The sequence below is a fragment of the Cupressus sempervirens genome, chromosome 2 (assembly GCF_028749045.1).
Source record: "Cupressus sempervirens isolate cs-2001-9-10 chromosome 2, ASM2874904v1, whole genome shotgun sequence".
In the NCBI taxonomy this organism is placed as follows: Eukaryota; Viridiplantae; Streptophyta; class Pinopsida; order Cupressales; family Cupressaceae; genus Cupressus; species Cupressus sempervirens.
In genome coordinates, this window is record NC_143119.1 from 210855768 (window position 1) to 210875697 (window position 19930).

At 33.8% G+C, this 19930-nt stretch overlaps 1 protein-coding gene across 1 annotated transcript; it reads left to right on the plus strand.

Moving 5' to 3' along the window:
• The first annotated feature begins 1735 nt into the window (after positions 1-1735).
• On the plus strand, positions 1736-19015 carry LOC149571785 (protein NUCLEAR FUSION DEFECTIVE 4-like). Its single transcript, XM_089813196.1, has 2 exons — positions 1736-2577; positions 18083-19015. The coding sequence occupies exons 1-2, from the start codon at positions 1873-1875 to the stop codon at positions 18917-18919; spliced, it is 1542 nt and encodes a 513-aa protein (XP_089669322.1). The 5' UTR covers positions 1736-1872; the 3' UTR covers positions 18920-19015.
• The last annotated feature ends 915 nt before the right edge of the window (positions 19016-19930 follow it).

Below are 19930 nucleotides of genomic sequence, written 5' to 3' on the forward strand. Positions count from 1 at the left end.
CTAGGAAATCAACTTTGTCGGTTGGAAATTATGATTTCTCATAAACTATCAAAATGTTGTTCATCGACCAACACTATGTTTTGACACTCAGTCATCACTGGGTTACTCGGTTGCTAATAAATTTCTTACTTGGCACATATACTATCACTCGGTTGATACTAATTCTCAATCAACACTATTTTTTCTCAGCACTTACTGTGGCTAGGCAGACACTAACATCACTCAACTTGTACTTCAAGTTTCTTAATCTTTTGCTTTGTTGCTCAATCAAGCCTATGCTTATGGTCTATCTTTGATCTCTTCTTCAAGGCTTCAGTGTGACTATCTTTCTCTCTTCCAGTATGATTTAAACAATCACTTTATCTTGTCAAAGTCCAACTAATCAAATGTCCATTTGTAGTTTCCTCTTCATAACTCAACCTTTCCTCTAGGTACTTTTGTTATGGCCAACTTCTGAAATCCTCTTCATAAATCAAATAGATATGACACTCAGATTAGATAGAAAAGCGTCTCACCAATAAGGTTTGACATCAATGACAACATAACAATTGTTCCAATTGTAGTTTTCAAAATATCTATGTGTGCTACTTCAAAAATATTTGATAGCTTCTCAGTAGTAACAATGCTACTTATACAATTCATTAGTGTTCAAGGTTCAAAAAGTGGTCATTTCAAATTGTTGTCTGATTCCTACTTGAAGATGTCCCAATAATTGTGCACTCATATTTGCCTATACTTAAAAAAAAGTCCTAGTAGTTCAACGTAAATGGACCAATTATAAATTATTTTTTTTAAAAATAATCAACTATTGGTACATGTGAAACATATTAATAGGCTTTTAGTTGTCATTTTTTTGGCTCCTTTAAAATTAGTAATTGGGGGTTGAGTGCACAAAATGTACATGACTATTGGAACGTGCTAACTTCTATTTCTCTTCCCATAGTGCTTAAACTATTGCAAGAAATATTTTAATCTTTAAATCCAATCAACATAATTCTCTTATATCCCACTTTACTATATTAATTTCTACTTCTAAGTTAACTTTGTATTAATTAAGTCATTTTATACAAACATTTTTATGTGTTTCATAAAGAAGAAGAAGTTAGACCCTTTCTAAAAGAAAAATTGCATTCAATAAAGGTCGTGAGTGAGGGAAAAACAATAAACATACATAATAACTAACTTGATTTTTTTTTTTTTTTGACACAATAAGGTCCAAACAATATAACCACTAGGAGAAGAGCACCAATTTATGTTCAAACTACCATTCTTTACATTTCCCTCAATGAATACACATTAGAAAATCATTTACTAATGAGAATCCACAACAATAGTTGTAAATAATTAAGTTGCATACAAAGAACAATTTATTTTTGTTACCGAATTTCAATATATAGAAAATTAAGACACACATAATTAACTATAAGAACTATAAGAACTAATGGTGCTCATCCCTGCAATCCTCATTTTGAAAATAACTACTCTACCAATCATCCAATTGCCTTAACCTCAACTGAAGACAATAAACAAATCTCTTTCAACTACAAGTCACCATCAACTACCATAACCATTAACAATTAGTTCCAAACAAATACAAGCGAATATACTCCCTCCCCTCTCTTCTCCACTTGTACGACCCAAAATACTCTGAACATATTCTCCCTCTAGAAACTTACAAAGTATGATCAACATTAAACCCCACCCTACAATTATTTGTCACTAAGACCAAAAAAAAAATCATCTCTTCCTACAAATAAACAAAACAAACAAATGTTTCTTTTTCCACCGCTTTCCTTAAACAGCCCTTCTATGTAAGCCATTCTATGTAATCCCAGTTCTCCAAATTTCCCAAACAAAAGCAAGGCTCCTCGGATGGGTTGGGATTCATTGAAGAACAGATGGGCAGTTCTGGTAGCCTGCATATGGTTGGATTGCTGCACAGGAGCATCATACGGCTTCAGCATATATTCTGAGACCATTAAGACCAGATTTGGCTACACCCAACAGCAATTGGACACAATCTCTGTTTTCGCCGGCTTAGGAGGAATTGGGGGTATTCTCTCTGGTCTTTTATACCAGTGTTTTCCTCCATGGATCGTTCTCTTCTTGGGAGCTCTCCACAACTTGGGAGGATACGCGGTCCTATGGCTCTATGTGACCGGCCGCTTAGCATCCCCTGCCTTGTGGGAGCTCTGTTTGGCTACCTGTATTGCCATGAACAGCGAATTGTATTACAGCACGGCTTCCATGGTGACTTGTGTGACTAATTTCCCTGCTAACAGAGGGATTGTGGTGGGTTTGAAGAAGGGATGCCTCGGGCTCAGCAGTGCTATCCTTTCTACTCTATGGAAGGTGTTTTTCCGGAGATCAGATGGGTCTTCTTTCTTGTTGGTTGGGGGTATTGTTCCTTCTGCTGTGGCCCTCTTGATCATGCCCATTGTGAGGAAATATGAAGTGGATGATTGCGGAAATGGGTCTTCGAGAACTACGAAGAATCTGGCCATGGTGTCTGCTCCCTTGGTGTTCTTGGCCGTGTTTCTCATGGGTTCTGCCTTCTGGGATGGGCATGCTTTGCAGGTTAGTGATTTCATTGTTTTGTTGTGAAGTTGTTTGGTATTGATTTGGAGATTAGGGAAGAATGGGAAATGGTAGGAGATGTGATCTTAAGGGATGCATGATTCGTGGCATATTTTGGTTTTTGGGTTTTGTGACTGACATCTTGCTTTTAACTTTTTTTAATGAGATAATGATTTAGAAATGGTTTTTATAATAATTAAGAAAGTTGGGTGGATTGGTACACACTCTTTCAATTATTAGTCTATTTGTTTTATATTTCGTTTAAGGGATTGGTTAGACATGGGGATGTGGGGCGAGGAATAGTCAAAGGGAAGAAGATGGGGAAATCTATTATCGTTTAGACAAGTAGAGAAACTTTTGTTATGGACCCTCCATGAAATTGAAAGCTCTAGGAAATTAGAGAACATTCATGACTACTATTGCCATTAGTTCTATGCTAAGACACATTATGACTTCTATAATATCAACACACTTTAGGGTGAGGTCGTTCGAGTTGAAGTAGAGATTGGTTGCACATGTATAGTAGAGAAATAGTCACGGGAAGGTGGTGAGAATACTTACTACTGTCTAGCTATTGGAGATACCTTTGTAATGAGACATGTAGAAAAATAGTCAAGGGAAGAAAGTGAGAATGCTTACTACTGTCTAGCTATTGGAGATACCTTTGTAATGAGATTAAGAAGAAATTGAAGGTTAATGAGAAACTAAAGAACATTCATGAGCACTGTAGCCACTAACTCAATGTGGAGAATGTTACGACTCCCACCACAAACACTCTTGAGGAGGGGATTGACCTTTGTTTAGAGTAGAGGTTGGCTAAGCTCTAACAATCATATACAATGTATTACACCAATGATCAAGATACACTTCTCAGTGGGCTACTTTAAGTGCAACATTATTTGTTTGCACTAGGTTGAATTCTCGACAAGGACTCATAATAGTAGTACAACAATGATTAAAATGGTGTGCGAATAAGCTTACAATTACTTATGCCTAATTTTTGAAGTAAAAAATACTATACTTGCACTAAACAATGAGCACTAAACAATGAAGATCTTTTAAAAAGTCTAGCAAATTTGAAGACTAAGCAAGAAGTAGAAGAGACCAAGATTGGTCATAGAAAATTTCTTACTTGATGTCAATTGAATACTCTAGATTATAATTGTGGAGTTCTCTATAAGAATTAAATCACCCACATATAACAAAGGAATAGAAAGATCCTTTACATATCATTGAGTGTAAATTGTAGTGGCAAGTTAGAAGTTATCCATCTTCTTATATGAAGCTTGAAGGGCTTGTTTGAAACCATACAATGAACAATGAACTTACAAACAAGTGAATAATGAGCTTACAAACAAGTGAATAATGCATCATTAACAAGAGGTCACCTTCACAAGAGTAGTGTGACATAGCGAGGCAAAGATTGTGCGCCATAATGAGCTAAGTAGAAATTATCATTTGCATCACCCTAAAAAATAAATTATCTTCAAGTGCCAAAATGGTGGACTAGGTAGTGATGATAAAACAAGGGATGGAGTATCTATTCATGTTAAAGACTCATTAAATTAGGCATATCTTTAAAAATGGAAATTTTGACTAATAGAATCAAATAACATACACATTGTCACATCTTCATAATTTGGCCAACAAGAAGTAAAGGTTGAATTTTCTCCATTTTTGTACCCTAGTGTGTAACACCCCACCAGGGAACCCAAAAGAAATTAACCTAAAGTTTCACTGAGTTTGCCAAACATTGTTTTAAAAAGATAATAACATCAACAAATAATATAGCGGAAACAATAACTCACATACATACAAACAAACCATAAACATATTTAATCTCTCAGGGTTCCATGACGTTGAATCACATTCATAAGTTCTACTATTATTAAATTCAATACATAACAATTCCACATCATAGATTATCTACAAGTACAATTCCAATTAAATAATATACAAATTACATAGAATGCCAATTGACATAACCAAAATGCATAATCATCCACTATACAAGTCATAGGGTATGAAAAGCTCAAAGAATATACATCAAGAATAAAATACATCATCTCATAAAATCTCTAATAATCAAATACGGTACAATAGAATTTATCCGTCCATCATAACACATGATCAAAATGAAAGGAACAAATGCACAAGTACATCGAGCAATGACATCCTATTGATGAATCTCAATGGTATAAGAAACACTACCACTTGACCTTGTGGAACCTAAATGGCCCACTCCCGCCATGTTGAGGAGATAGTCTCAAGTCTCAAATGGATATCAATCCCAAAAGTCATAACCAACATCTAGGTCCAGGAAAACCTAATAGCAATCTATCTCAAAAGTACCAAGACACAAATGACATATAAACCCAGAGGCAACAAAGATATGTAGGAAATTTACTATGTAAGTGGGCAAGTGTCATTGCATGAGCCAACTCTAAGGTTACCCTGACAGCCTCTCTAGACTCCGACCCCTTAATGTCTCTATGCAACATTAGTATCCTTTTGTAAAAACAAGGCATACTAACGAACCAAGGTCGCAACCAAGCATCCTCTCTACTCTCATCCTCGTCTGTACTAGCACTCGAGGTATGAGCAAGGAAAAACACACTCTTATTAATTCATTTAAAACCCATTTATCACTTATTAAAACAACTTACAATGGGTTACCCGCACAACCTCTTTAAGGCTCTGAACTCCATTGCAAGCTACTTCCCAATGTACACATAGGTCACCTACCCTAAGCTCATGAAAAATACATCTCATAAAATCACAATTTTCACCTTAGTCCTTTGCTAGCAACTGGAAAGCACCTAAAGACAAATCACAATATTTACCTTAGTCCTATATGTTGCCCCACTTTTCATTCTCTAACCGATTAGCAAAAGTGAGTACCTGTGTTTAAATGAAAATAAAAAATTCTTGGTTTTGTTTGAGTCTAGGTCTAAGTCCTTTTAGGTTAGGTGAGCCTTTATCAAACTTTCCATTTTCTCCCTCTCCTCATTCCTAGTTGGGTGGTTTTTCATTTTGTTGAGTGATCTCATGGGTAGGTTAGTGCCTAGTCTAATGGAGATTCATGTTACTCATACAAAGATCAACTACAAGTTATATTCGTTCATGACTTATCGCTATTTGAAGAACTGATGTTGGCAGAAATTTGGAAATTGTCTTCTCCTCGGTGAGTTTCCTCCCCATAAGGATGATTTCTTGTGAAAGGCACTAAATGATGCACATAGATAAAAAACATGCGAGTAACAAGGCATCCTGTAAAGAATCAATGTTTCATCTGCGATTATGACTTCGAAAAATGTTTCAAATTCGTTTTGGCCCTCATAATCGTCCTCAGCAGAAAACTCAAAACTGAATTCTCCTCGGTGGGTTTTCAACCCATGAAGTTGGGTTTTCGAAAAGGTAGTTTGGAATGAAAAGGAACGTTAAGTGGTCCTCGAAAAGGTCTTTGCATCTCATTTAGACATTTCTGACTTCATAGAGGGGCGATTGTCCAAAAGTTTGATTAAGAAAGGAAACATTAATAGAGAAATGGAAACTGTCTTCTCCTTAGCATGTTTTCAACCCATGAGGACAAATTCTCGAATTCTAAAGAAAATCAAGTTAACGATCAGATTGGATTCGCAAGTCATGTTTAGAATGTCTCAAAATGATAATAAAGTGAACGTAACCGTTATGAAAAAGAAATAACAATCAAGATCTAACTTGGCGAACATCCTCCCACGGAGTACCCTAATGGTAACTTCTTGAAACTTAAGGGAAAATGGGAAAACAAGTTATGGAGATATAGAAAGTTACTATTGAGCCCAATGAAACAATGTAAAGACCTCTAGATGTCCGTTAAACTGTCACATTTACTATTCAATGGGTATCCCCTTAAATTCATTCATGTGGCGCGACTTCTAAAGATCAATAGATGAATTGAGGCTCCCATATATAGAAACATAAACAATTGAACAAACTATCGCTCTTTCTTTGAACTGCTATTCTATTAATGTGCATAGCTTTTTGAAAAGCCAGTAACCATTGCATTAGCCATTCCTTTCACTTTCTCAATTCAAATCATGTTCTCAAAGTCATGGCAACCAGGTTTGTGGGTTTTGATGTATTGACTGGGATCAAATCCCAATTGTAGAATTCCATGGACACCTCTCTTCATTTCTACAAAATGGAGGATTTTCAAAAGCAAGTAAAGTCTGAGCGGATTCACCCCATCATCGAGAAACTCTGAGGATGCGAGTTGGTCGAAGCCCCTGCTTTTCCTGTTGCAGTTCAGTCCTTGGAGTTAATCTATGAATGCATACATCATTACACTTGGATACAAGGCAGATTGTGCTACCTGATGACACAATGTTGATTTCAATTGATAGTGAAATTGTGGTCAATTGCCTCCGTGTGCCAGAACAAGAAGAATTCTCAGACTTGAACTTTGGAGGAGCAATCTCTGAGTTCTCTGCAAAGAAGATGATATGGAGGAAAGAAATCATGCAAACATGGTTCCATATGGAGTGCTAAGAGTAAAGTTCCTAAAACCTTGTTTGGGGCCAACCTCAAACTAGAAATTATTGATATTTTGGTCCTCCTACATAAGTTGAAAGGTGAGGTAGAAGATTTGAATTTCATTGAGCAATATTTCTTTTTAGTACAAGTCATTTGCTTTGACACTCAATACATTGATTGGGCTAATGAGGTAAGTAAAATTCTGTCCAATGCTTTCCATGCAACCAAATTTTATAATACATTCTATATGTCTTCTTTCCTCATTTATATGTTGGCCTCATTGCAATTATAGCTAGGCCTTCCAAGAGTAGAGAATTTTCCTGATGATGTGAAATCTTATGAGTTTTATCCATGCTTACAATGACAAAATAGTTATGCAGAGTATGTGAAAGTAAATGATGCATTTACCATGAGGATTTGCAGGGAGCTATAGGGATGTCTAGAAAGGAGATTCAGTCCTAAAGCCATGGCCACCATCAACTAGTTTGGGAGTTATTTCATTCAATTCTCATCCTTTTCTTATTTGTGTCTTGCAACTTTTGATGGATTCCCCTCGAAGCTACCAAGATATCCCAGTGACATGCTTGTGCTGATCGAGATTGTGCGGCAAGCCATTCAAGTGAACATATTAAGCAGGAGCTTGAAGAAGGGATATGAATCCTCCATGAAGGTGGGGGCTTTCAGCTGCGATACCTGCTCTGATGACAAGAACATGTTGAAAGTTTTTGAGATGGAGTACAAGTTGGACATGTATGAAGCCGTAAGGCTCATGTTCGACCCAAATGGGTATGCTAGAGCCGTTCTACAAATAGGAAGTGTAATTAAGCATATCACCACCATTGAGGATTACTGGGGCCAGCTGCAAGGATGAGTTCAAGAGCTGTGATCGAGCTTTCGCCAAACTAACAGTTGATCAAGTGAAGATGTACAAAGTCAACATTGATGTAGAAGGGGTGGAGGACGATGGCCAGAACATGTATAGCAATACTTACTTGACCAAGCTCAGAGGAACTCCAATAAGCTTGGAGCCTTATGAAGACACCGGGGAAGAGCTAGATATAATGATGGCTTGAATCTACAAGAGGATCAAAAAATGGGTCGAATGGACCACAACTTGGAGGAGTTAGAGCAAAGGAACATCTGTTCAAGCTTCCCCAAAAGTTGTAGTGGCTTCCTCTTCCTAAGGTGGTACATTTGGTGCAACCTTATCTATTACTCAAGGGCTAGCACAACCATGAGGTGGAGGTGATCAACCTCCTGACAAGAACATTCCTCTTGCCAAAACTTGTCAGGACGGTTCTCTTCTAGTGATCAGAACTGCAACAGAAGCTGAGAAGAAGAAGGTGAAGGAATTGAAAGATGGTGCAATCACAGTGGCTCTCTCACCCCATAGCAATCTAATCCCATCTGTGAGTGTTTCTTTACTCCTATAGAGTAGTCCCCAAGTACAAGTGGTGGATCTTACAGATGGAGGAAGTAGTGAAAGTGATTCTACTGAGTTCAATGAAGAAGTGAAGAAGACTACAGAAGTAGAGAAAGGCCCTAATTCTTCTAAGTTCATTTCATAGGCCTCGAAGAATCCTTTCTCTTTCACTACAAAGACATTGACCCTAGTCAAAAGAAAGATGTTCAATATAGACACACTCTAGACTGCATCCAAGGTGATTAGCACAAAATCATGCTAGAGGACATGTTGGACAGAAAAAGGAAGAGAAAAGAAGAGGGAGTTCCTAATAAAGAGACTTTATCTCTTGCTATCTGCTCTGGATCAACATTAAGTAAAGTCAAGAAGCAGAAGACCCTGTGGATTCTTACAAGATCCTAACATAGGGCATCTAACTATGGAGATTGCCAAGCCCACTAAAGAAGGGAGAATTGAAGATATGTTTGTGGATGATTTCCCCCTACATTTTTTGGATCTTAGATAAGTAAGACATGATACTAAGGTGGGCCTATAGAAGTCAACAAATGATGTGATAGAGGGACAACTTGAAAGCCTCAAGCTAGCAAAAGTTAGAATGAAGGCAGAGATTCATGAGCTTAATGAATTTATCAAGTAGTTAGTCACCCTATTGGCAAGCATCTCAGGAATGTCAATCACTAGTGATCCTACTGCTATTGACATTTAAGCTCTCATCTCCCAGTTACAAGAAGACACGCACTATGGATAGATTGGTAGAGAGTGGTGCGAAATACTCAAGTTAGAAGGACTTGCAATCATAGAGCAAATAGGCAATGCAATACTGAGGCTTGAAATAGAGAAGGATAATATCTTAGCCAATCCAGCCACCATAGCAACAGAGAAAGTCAAAAGTGAAGATTGCATTTCTTTACTGAAAATGATTATCCATATGAAGAAGGAAGCTGTGGAAGTAAAAATCCTGCCTAGGGGAGATGAGCCTTTATTTGAATGGCTACAAAGCATGCAATTCAAATATGAAATGATCCTAGCGACAGAGGAAGGGCTAAAGGAAACAGAAGCTAAAGTGAAAAGGAATCAAGATAGAGACTATGAACTATTAAGAGGTTTGCATATAGATTCCTAGGCTAGTGGACAAGGAAAAGGGATCATCGGAGTGGCCGTCATGCAAAAGAACTTCTCTAGTTATCTAGATGGCTTGACAGGGATATCTTTCGATCACTGGAGCAGAGTGTCTGAGCTCTAGAAACTTGGCGAGTGTATACACGTGGCTATGGAGGAAATACAGGAGCGGTTGAATGCCGTCAAAGATTTAGCCAGAGAGCATTCCAAGTGGCTCGTGAGATACACTAACGTCCATGTTCATAGGCACGAGGAGTTGATTCCAATCATTGTCACTGCCAAGGCCTATAAAGCAAGGTCAAAAAAAGGAAAGAAGGCAAAGTGATTCATATCCCACCCTTTCACATATTGATGTAATGATTGTAACTGACAAGTTGGCTCCTTGCCATTTGTCAATTTTGAGGAGATGAACCAATTTGAGTCCCATTTTGTAATGGTCATCTTGAAATCCTATATGTACTGAATTGAAAGATTAATAAAAGGTCGGCTAAATTTTGGTGTGAAATACTTGATGTTGTAGAGACAATTTGAGGGTATTTTGTGTTAATCATTTCATGTTCCATTTGTTTCTATATTAGTTTTATGTTTTCTCTTTTCGTCAAAATTGAATCAAGGAATGAACATAGTTTTGTTCCCCTGTTTTGAAACTGTGAACTAAAGATAATAGTATTGTTATTGGAAGTTCAAGAGAAACCCCTTTCCATGCTTTCTTTCAAGTTAAGTGTTTTCCATTCTTAGAACTAAGATCTTGCTGATATCGGTTTAAGTTGTAGATAGTATACATCGCTGAATTGTTAAGATTTGCAGGTTCATAAGATGTGTGTATCTAAAATTCAAACTCTTGCCTGAGTTAGTTCCTGTTTAGGCCTAACTTGGTTCACCTTTCTTGTTCTTGGGTTAAGAACAAACCCCATTTTAGAGTTAGAGATAAAACATAATTCATTGCAAATTACAAACACAAAAGCGAGCTGTACCTAAGAATTCAAAAGGAAGTTAGTCACTTAGTAACAACTTTCCAACTGTTGTAATTAGTTATTGTTCACAAACATTGGGCATCCAAAAGAGTAAAAGGAAAAAGCAATCTGTTTACCAACACTATACAAGCAACTAGAAAGCACCAAAAGATAACTGATCAAAAAACTCATAGGTTACAGTAGGAAAAACCACAATAACCACCTCAGTTTCTATACAAGAAACTAGAAAGTATCCAAAGATAATTGATTGAAAACTCATAGGTTACAGTAGGAAAATCACAATAATCACCTCAGTTTCTATACAAGAAACTGGAAAGCATCCAAAGATAATTGATCGAAACTCACACCATTCACCTCAGTTCTACACAAACAACTGGAAATCACTAACAAACGTTTGATCAAAACTCATCGTAGAAATATGTGAATACATCACAATGGTCGGGTACAAAAGATCATGACCAAATAATAACCATAACATCATCACAGAACAAAACTCTCCAAGCCTTTGGTAAACATCCTGATTGGTCAACACACTAAGTCAAAACCCGAAAACCAACACAAAGTAAAATGTACATCACAACAAGTATATAACAAATTTAGTTTCATAAATCATTTGGTTTCGAAACCATACGTGTCTAGTTTACAAACAGGGTTTAAGTTTTCAAGTTCATAAAGAAAACAAGTTTACTTGGTGTAAAAATAATTTTTCATAAACTGAATCCATATTTTTTTTAAAAATAACACTCATAAGTTTTAAGTGGAATTTTTTCCCCTTAAATAATTATGAAAAATGTCTATTAAAACAATTTTAATTTTATTACAACAACCTTATAATTAAAAATTATTATGAAAATTATTATTAATTACTATTAAATTATTAATAATAACAAGTATTAAGATATTAATAAAATAATATATATTAATTTATTAATATAATAATCATTAAATTGAATAATATAATAATTATTAAATAAATAATAATAATATTAATAATCTTAATAATATTAATATTAAATATATTATAAAATATAATAATAATAATAAAACAAAAAATATGTGCGATATTTATCACACACCTCATATTGGGGAGACTACAATGCGGTTTGGCTAATTGGCAACCCGCTGCTATGACAGTGTCCCTGCCATCGCAGCCAAGGGTGGGGGGCAGGGGGGGAAGTCATAGCCCCTCCTCTCTTTATTTTATTAAATTATTATTATTATTAATTTTTATTAAAAAAAAACCAAAAGTAAAATAAAACCAGTATACCCCTCCCACACATATACCAATTTCAATTTTTCACAATCATAAATTTTCATTTCTGATAAAAATTATCATAGTAATTATTTACTGTTGTAATTTTTATTCATATTTTTATTATTTTTCTACAACTTTTTTAGCATAAATCTAATTGGAAAATGAATACAACTATCAATTTTGTACAATTAAAGTATTGGTATTCTTTCCCAAACCCCATCCCTATTCCATAGTTTATCCAAAACAATCTAATTATAAATAACAAAATTCTCAAACAAGGGTTTCCAATCTCAAAATCTTTCATAGATGTTTTCATGTATGATAATTTCAACACAAAGGTTTCAACCCAAAATAAGTTATGAAAATAGATCCATTCAAACAGGGAGAAGAGAGAAATTTTGAAAGGAGATTACTATGCAAAACTTAATAAGATCCTACCTGGATCTGATGCTAACCGATCAAATGCTTAGAGCTCGCAAGAATTTCCTGTTCTTTTGAAAATCCTCTTTCTCGAAAATTATTTCCTTCAAACCTCTGTAAGTGGAGAAATGAGCTCTGATTTCTTAATAAAGAGTCTTCTCCATTAGGGTTTTTGTTTTGCAATCACACGAAACCTTTTTCTTTATTATTTTATTTTATTTTATTTTTATGTGCAAACTTTTTGCATTTTAATTAAAACAAATTTATTAAATTTATTTTCTCTTTTATTAAATCACATGATGTCTTTAATATCTTTATTTATTCGACTAATAATAATATTTAGAGTTTATTATTAAAATGAAACTCCTAAATAAATAACTTTAATTAAATCTTTTAAATTTAATTCTTTTCTCAATTAATTAAATATAATTAAAAATTGATTTTTCTTTATAAATTTTGTAATAAATTAAATCATTTAATAACCTTTTTATTTGATTTAATTATAACTAAAAATCACAATAGACCCACAAAACTAAATAAGAAAACCCATTATAAAAGACAAAGTACTAAATCAAACACATGGGTCAAAATCACAAATTCAGAAGGTAAAATAACTATGATACTTGTCCTACATTCTAGGACACTTGGCTTAGGGTTAGGATTTGGACTCAAAAACTATCTCCCCTCTTTAGCATTAAGATATTGCGATATGACACACTCATCCTAGCAATTTAGGGAAGTTGATTTTTGGTACTTGCAACCTACATAAAAGCCAAACATGTACATATACATATAAATCTAAACTAAACAAGCAATGGCGGAAGTGGTGCATCGTGTAGATTTCAACTAGCAGGGGACTATGACTCCCTCAACCACATCAAAAATGTCAAACATACAAGTACACCATACACACACAAGTATGGGGTAACCATAGAAAACTACATATACATCATTCATCTAACTATCATCATGAAATACCTGAAATCACTATATGAACACAGATGTATCATTATCGAAAGAATAATCATGAACACATGAAATAACTATCAAGTAGTTCATCAAATATATCAACTGAGTATGAAATAACATCCAATCAAATTTGGTAACCAAGTACTGCTAATCATAAAACATAACCATAAAGTTGGCCTAAAAGAATTCGGCCATATAACATGAAAAGTAAACTAGGGGTAGGCATTACATAGCAGCTTAGAATGGATATTGAAGCCTCACTACAAACATTTTAAAGAAGGAAACATCAAGCTTGACATGGGACGAAACCACCTCAAAGAGTCATATTGCCCATTACATTGTGAGGTATATGGTTTTGAACGTGGTTGGTGTCTTGGATTGCATCAACTCAACAAGTTGGGGCTGTGGGCATAAATCAAATCATTTACAATTGATCATATCCTCTATGCTTTTGTTTTTACTTCCAACCACACAATTCTATTGGGGATTGTAAGGAATTGTTTGCTGATTGTTAAATACCATACTCATTTCCCTAAAAATCCCTAAACACATGTTTCACATGCTTCCCCCATTTTTGTATATTTGTTGAAATGAAGGACCTGCACATTTCTTCACGAATATTAAATATTTTAAAAGTGGTGAAAATATTTAAGTCTTGTATTTAAGAAAGTTCACCCATATATACCATAAGAAGTCTTCCATAAAGGTGATCACATACTTGGACCCTAAGAATTAAAGTTTTGAAAATGATATAGGATCACTATTGACCAACTTTGACTATACATTAGCATGTGCACATTACCCTTAGGAGAGAGATCTTAGTGATGTTTGTCAAGAACACAACCTTGACAAAATCCCTTTCTGCATGAAATCCTAGGATGCCCAACCACTACATCGTGTGTGCTCAATTATTGAAGATTCTTATGTCTCAAATCACCAATCTATGTTGGCTAAATGAATTAGCATGTGCTTTAAGGTACGATCTCAATGAATCTACTTAAATCCATCAAACATGTACATACAACAATTATGGTCAAATATCTCTAAAATAACTTTCTTATAAGGATCCTATAGTTGGCGAATAAACAAATCATAGGGAGTAAACTCAATTATTTTCCCATCTCAAAAATGAAAAATATGGTATATATCTAGAGAAGGTTAGTAGAAACTGAAGGACATGAAGAGGAAACTTAATGCAACCATCTTCAGTTAAATGGTGGGTATCCTAAAATTGGGAACTACAATTGCCATTGCAATATGATAAATGCTACTATAAAAAATGACTCAAGTAGATAATGTGAAACTAGTTATGTGATGTGAAAAACTTGCATTGAGTAGCTATCTATTTGTAGATGGAAGAAATCCTCATGCAAAAGGAGCATTCCTTACGCTTTTGAAAGAGGACTTGGAGATATAAATATTGTGTCATCATATGACCTATAATGACTAACATTTTAAAGTGGTGAGATTCACTAGACTTAGAAGAAGTGGAAGAATGAGTGAACTTGTAAATTCTTTTCTACTTAAGCTTGTAGGTAGGCTTATTGGGGAGAAAATGTCTTAGGCTTCTTATTCCTATCTCTACCCTCGAAGGACTAATGCATCAAGACTCAATTTGTAGAACTAGATAATGCATCCATTTGATATAACTTGGATTTGTAGAAAACAATTGAAAGCTAGTCATATTAATTCATCCAAGGTAGAATTAAAATATACGAGAACACTTAGACCTTCAATTTGAACTAAATAAAAAGACATATTCTTTATTATTTTTATCATATCCATATTCTTTCAGTTGTGGCAAAGATCAATTTGAATTTGCAAGAACAACTTGAACACAAGGAAAATCATTTGGAGAGAGTGATATTGAATCTAACTCAAGTTGCAATATTCAAAATTCTTTAGTTCTACTCTATATTCCATCAAGTTTGTTGTCTAATTTTATATATGTTGTATACTTGGCAATAGTAAAAATAATAAAATATCATATTCATACAATCCTCTAGTAGATCATGACTTTGTCTAGTTTATTTTTATAAGAAAATCTCTCAATCTTCTTTGTTAGATAGTTTGTCATTTAGGATTTTTCTAATGTCCATTTGATTGCAGTAGGTGCACAATTGTTTCTCCCTTTATCATAGTTGTGTGAGTAAAGAGTTTAGTATTTTGTGTTTCTATCATTACTTGTACAAGAAATAGCAAGAGAGAGAATCACTAAACACTTAAGTTGTGTCTTACACCCCCTTTAAATCTAATATGCTAATGCAACCTCCCTACAAATTACAATGACAAGTCTGTGCAATTTGAATAGTTCATAACTTTATACCGATTGTTTACATCATACAATGATTTTATAAATTGAAAATGCTTTCCAAAAGGGAAAATATATGTTTTTTTTAAGGAATTATTTTTATCAAAATTTGAATCCATAAGAAAAACTCACGTCTATCTCAAAAATGAACACAAACATGCCTTTAAACTTAAAAAAAGTCACGTGGAGAAAAATCCATACATGCTTTCCAAAAGGGAAAGTATATGTTTTTTTTTTAAAAATATTTTTTATTATCAAAATTTGAATCTATAAGAAAATCTCATGAGTATCTCAAAAACGAAGACAAACATGGCTTTAAACTTAAAAAAGTCACGTGGAGAAAAATCCATACAAAACCACTTGTGCCACTATGAAATGGTCAAAACCAGTTTTTAAAGTTTATGAGAATGTTGAGAAACACCTTCATTAGTGAGATTTATGTTTTGTTTAAAGATAACAACATTATACCTATCCACTATTGTAGTGGCCCATGGGTAGTGCACTGGGATGGGCAATGCGCAGGTGACACATTCATCATAGGTGGAGCTAGTTGATGTGATTCATGTTGAGTAAAGCATGAGTGTACAATATTATTATTAATTCTTAAGTTATATCATTTATTATCAAGCTCTTAAAATAAGTGCTAGTGCATAAATTGGATGGCCATTAACTTTAGTGTAATGTTACACACATTAACATTGTGAAGTAGTACATTTATAGACATCTAATAGCTATAGGACTGTGTAGACTCTATACCTATATAATTTTTTATTAAATGAATAAAATTTTAAACTTTAAAATAAAAATACATCTACATATTATAAAATCAATTATGGGAGTATGTCATAGGATCTATCACAAAATATTTTGGTGATGTTTACACAAGTTGTATGATGCCATATGACTAAGCACAAGACAAAAATGATCATGATATGACTATAACCAAAGTAAATCAACTTTACACTTGAGCGTAACAAATTTATCTCTTATAGACTTAATTGTTGAGTTAAAGCTAGACCAAGATGAACCCACATAAATGGTGTAAAAAGTATCTTTAGCTTGAGAAGAGGCTAATACAATTAAAGCTCTAATACCGTAAGTGGCTCACCACAAGGGCTTGCAAAAATAACAATATTTTGCAATGCCAAAAGGCCTTCCACATACATGAAACAATCAATAAAGAATGCTATATTATCAAATAATAATATAGACATATAAGAGGATAGAACATCCAAGATATATAATGTACATATGATACCTTTCTTATAAAGGTAAGGTGAGAGATAGGTCAACATAAGAATATGACAAGTGTCATGATCATATGGCATGATACAAAAAGATAATTGTCTTAAGTGTGCTTTGAAAGTGTCTTACGTAACACCAATTGGTGTGAATAGTTTCTAGAAGGGCATTATTTGGGTGCTAAACCTTTTACATACTAACACGTGTACATCTTCATTAATATTTTTGAACGAATCATAGATTTAAAATATATGGAAAAATTGTTGGCATTGACACATCTTAAAAAGAGAGAATTTCTTATCATATGTATCTTGAATAAGATTTAATTCTAAAAACATGCAATGTCAAAGGAAACTTAGTAGTGATTCTATGCTAGCCTTCTAATAGGATTGCATGCTAGAAAAAATGCTTTATGTCTAAAGGGCTTAAATTCTAACGAATCTAGTCACATTGGTTATTTCTTGATTTCCAAGAAGAAGTTAAAAAAATGTTGATTATTGCTTAAATTTTATGATAAGGGCAACATGAATCAACAATCCCCAATTAATTAAATTGAACCAATAAAAGACATTGATATCAAAAGTATCGAGCTTTGGTTCAACAGTAGCCAGCCAAATAGTCTGACTTAAAAAAAAAAAGCCCAACAAAATATTAAAGAGCACATCATTTATAAACTTTTATGTGTATATATGTGACATAAAAATGTAATGAGAATAAATCACACCCTTTGGATATTTGTAAGATATACATCATAAATAAAATGTATTTTATTTTAGTTATTTATAAACTTTTGTAAAATTGAATTTTATTATTAAATATGTTTTGATATTAAAGGTATTATGATATTCAAGAATTGAAATGTTATTCTTATTTTTTAATTTAGTATTTTATTTTCAACTTTTAAAAAAAATATTAATTCTTTCAAAAATTAGTTTTGTGTTACATTAATAAAATCAACTATTGTAAAAGGAAGTTTATTATTATTATTTAATTTTTATATTATACTAACTTTGCTTTTGAGATGTAATGTTACTAAAATTGATATGTGAATTGAGAGATTTAAGAGCTATATGATGAGCATTCCCATAAAATAAAGGCTAACTATTTTTAGACTTTTATGCAATATTATTTGCAATGCCTAAACGTTGAAAGGGTATATTTGATTTTTATTTATTTATAGTAAATATTTAAATATAAAAGAATTGTCTTTCTAAAATTGATATAGATATAATTTTTTTTCGTCTAATATATTTTATTAATTGACTTCAAATTTATAGGCAAATCGAGTGGAATTTGCAATCATGCTTGTAATTTTGGCAACTCCCTTGTATGTGGCTTGGAAAGCAAGTATCGATGAGAGGACTTCAACAAAAAATTCAAAGCTTTTGGAACCCTTCATCAGTCAAGGAGATTCAAATATTTCTGATAGATATGTTATTACCGAGTATGCAAATTCTTCTCTATGTAGAGTAATTTTTAGCATTGATTTTTTCTTAGCGTTCTTTACTTCTGCAGTTGCTATAGCATCTAGTCTTGTGGCAATTAATAACATGAATCAAGTGGCAATTGCTCTTGGGTATGGACAACAAGACATTACCATATTTGTCACTTTGGTATCAGTGGCCCAATTCTTAGGTCGCTTTGGGAGTGGAGTTTTATCAGATTATTTTCTCTTTAAATTTGGAGTAGGCAGACCACTATTAACTACACTAGCTGGGTTTATCTTGTGTTGTGGGCATTTGCTCATGGTAGTAGCTGGCACTTTTCCCCAAGCTCTATATGTTGGTTGTATTTTCATAGGATTCTCATTCGGAGCAAATTGGTGTTTAAATTCTATTACTGTGTCTGATTTGTTTGGGTTGGGTCATTTTGGAGCATTATACAATGTGGTAATGATGGGGAATCCAATAGTATCATATGTTCTCTCTGTGTGGGTTGCTGGGTATCTCTATGATATAGAGGTGGTTAAGCAAGGAGGAGAACATTGCAAGGGAAACACATGTTTTGATATCACATTTATTATTTTGGCTAGCATTTGTGTTTTAGCAACTTTAGCATCATCTCTTTTGTGGTGGAGAACAAAACATATATATAGAAAAAGAATGAGCAACTAACTAGATCGTATTAGCAGAGTGGTGATTGACACACAAGGTTGAATCGAGATGTTGTAGTGCCTCAAGTATATATGAGTTGTATATTTGTTTGACACATTGGTTATAGTGTTATACTCACTGATGATCTTGTATATTGTTATTTTATTGATGATGTTTTTTTATTGGTATTTAGCATCCTAGTATGTATAATGAAGTGTATCTATTTTGACTTAAAATGCTTGGACTATTGCAATTTATCAACTTTTCTATTTTCATTATGTCTATACCATGTGATTTGGTTATATCATCTAGTTTAACCTTTACATATGATAATGTTTATCGACTTCTATGCATGATATCTAGAGATCATATTGCTTTAGGAATATTTTTGGTTGATGAAGTTTATTAATATTATGTCACTTTTTGTTGTGCTTCAACTATCATGTGCATAATAGGTATGCACAATATTTAGTTGAGTGTGTAGCACATGTTTCTTCTAGTGTTGATTAATTGTAGATGGTTGGCTTGTATAAATATATTGTTCACTTCTTCCCATCTTACTCAATTTCAATCTTAACATGTTATGTGTATTGTTCTAAAACTATGATTTAAATCAATGTAGATTTTGGGTCCATATGTTGTCAACAAACCCATGAAGCATGTGTTTTATTTATGTACATTCATTTTCCCTTTTCTTGCATATATCTGTGTGTATCTATATATCGTCATGATAAATTAATAACAATAATTTTATTAATAAAATAATAATTTTGGGAGAATAATACACACACACACACACACACACACACACACACACACACACACACACACACACACACGTGTGTGTGTGTGTGTGTGTGTGTGAGAGAGAGAGAGAGAGATTAACAACAAGAGATCAATTATTTTAACAACAACATGTACGCGCGCGCGCGCGCACGTGTGTGTGTGTGTGTGTGTGTGTGTGTGTGTGTGTGTGTGTGTGTGTGTGTGTGTGTGTGTGTGTGTGAGAGAGAGATTAACAACAAGAGATCA

What these genes read in the sequence shown, in the direction of transcription:
- LOC149571785 (XM_089813196.1), top strand. Translation starts at nt 1,873, where the DNA reads ATGGGTTGGGATTCATTGAAGAACAGATGGGCAGTTCTGGTAGCCTGC. An exon ending in GGGATGGGCATGCTTTGCAG is followed by an intron (nt 2,578 to 18,082) that starts GTTAGTGATTTC and finishes TCAAATTTATAG; the next exon opens with GCAAATCGAGTGGAATTTGC.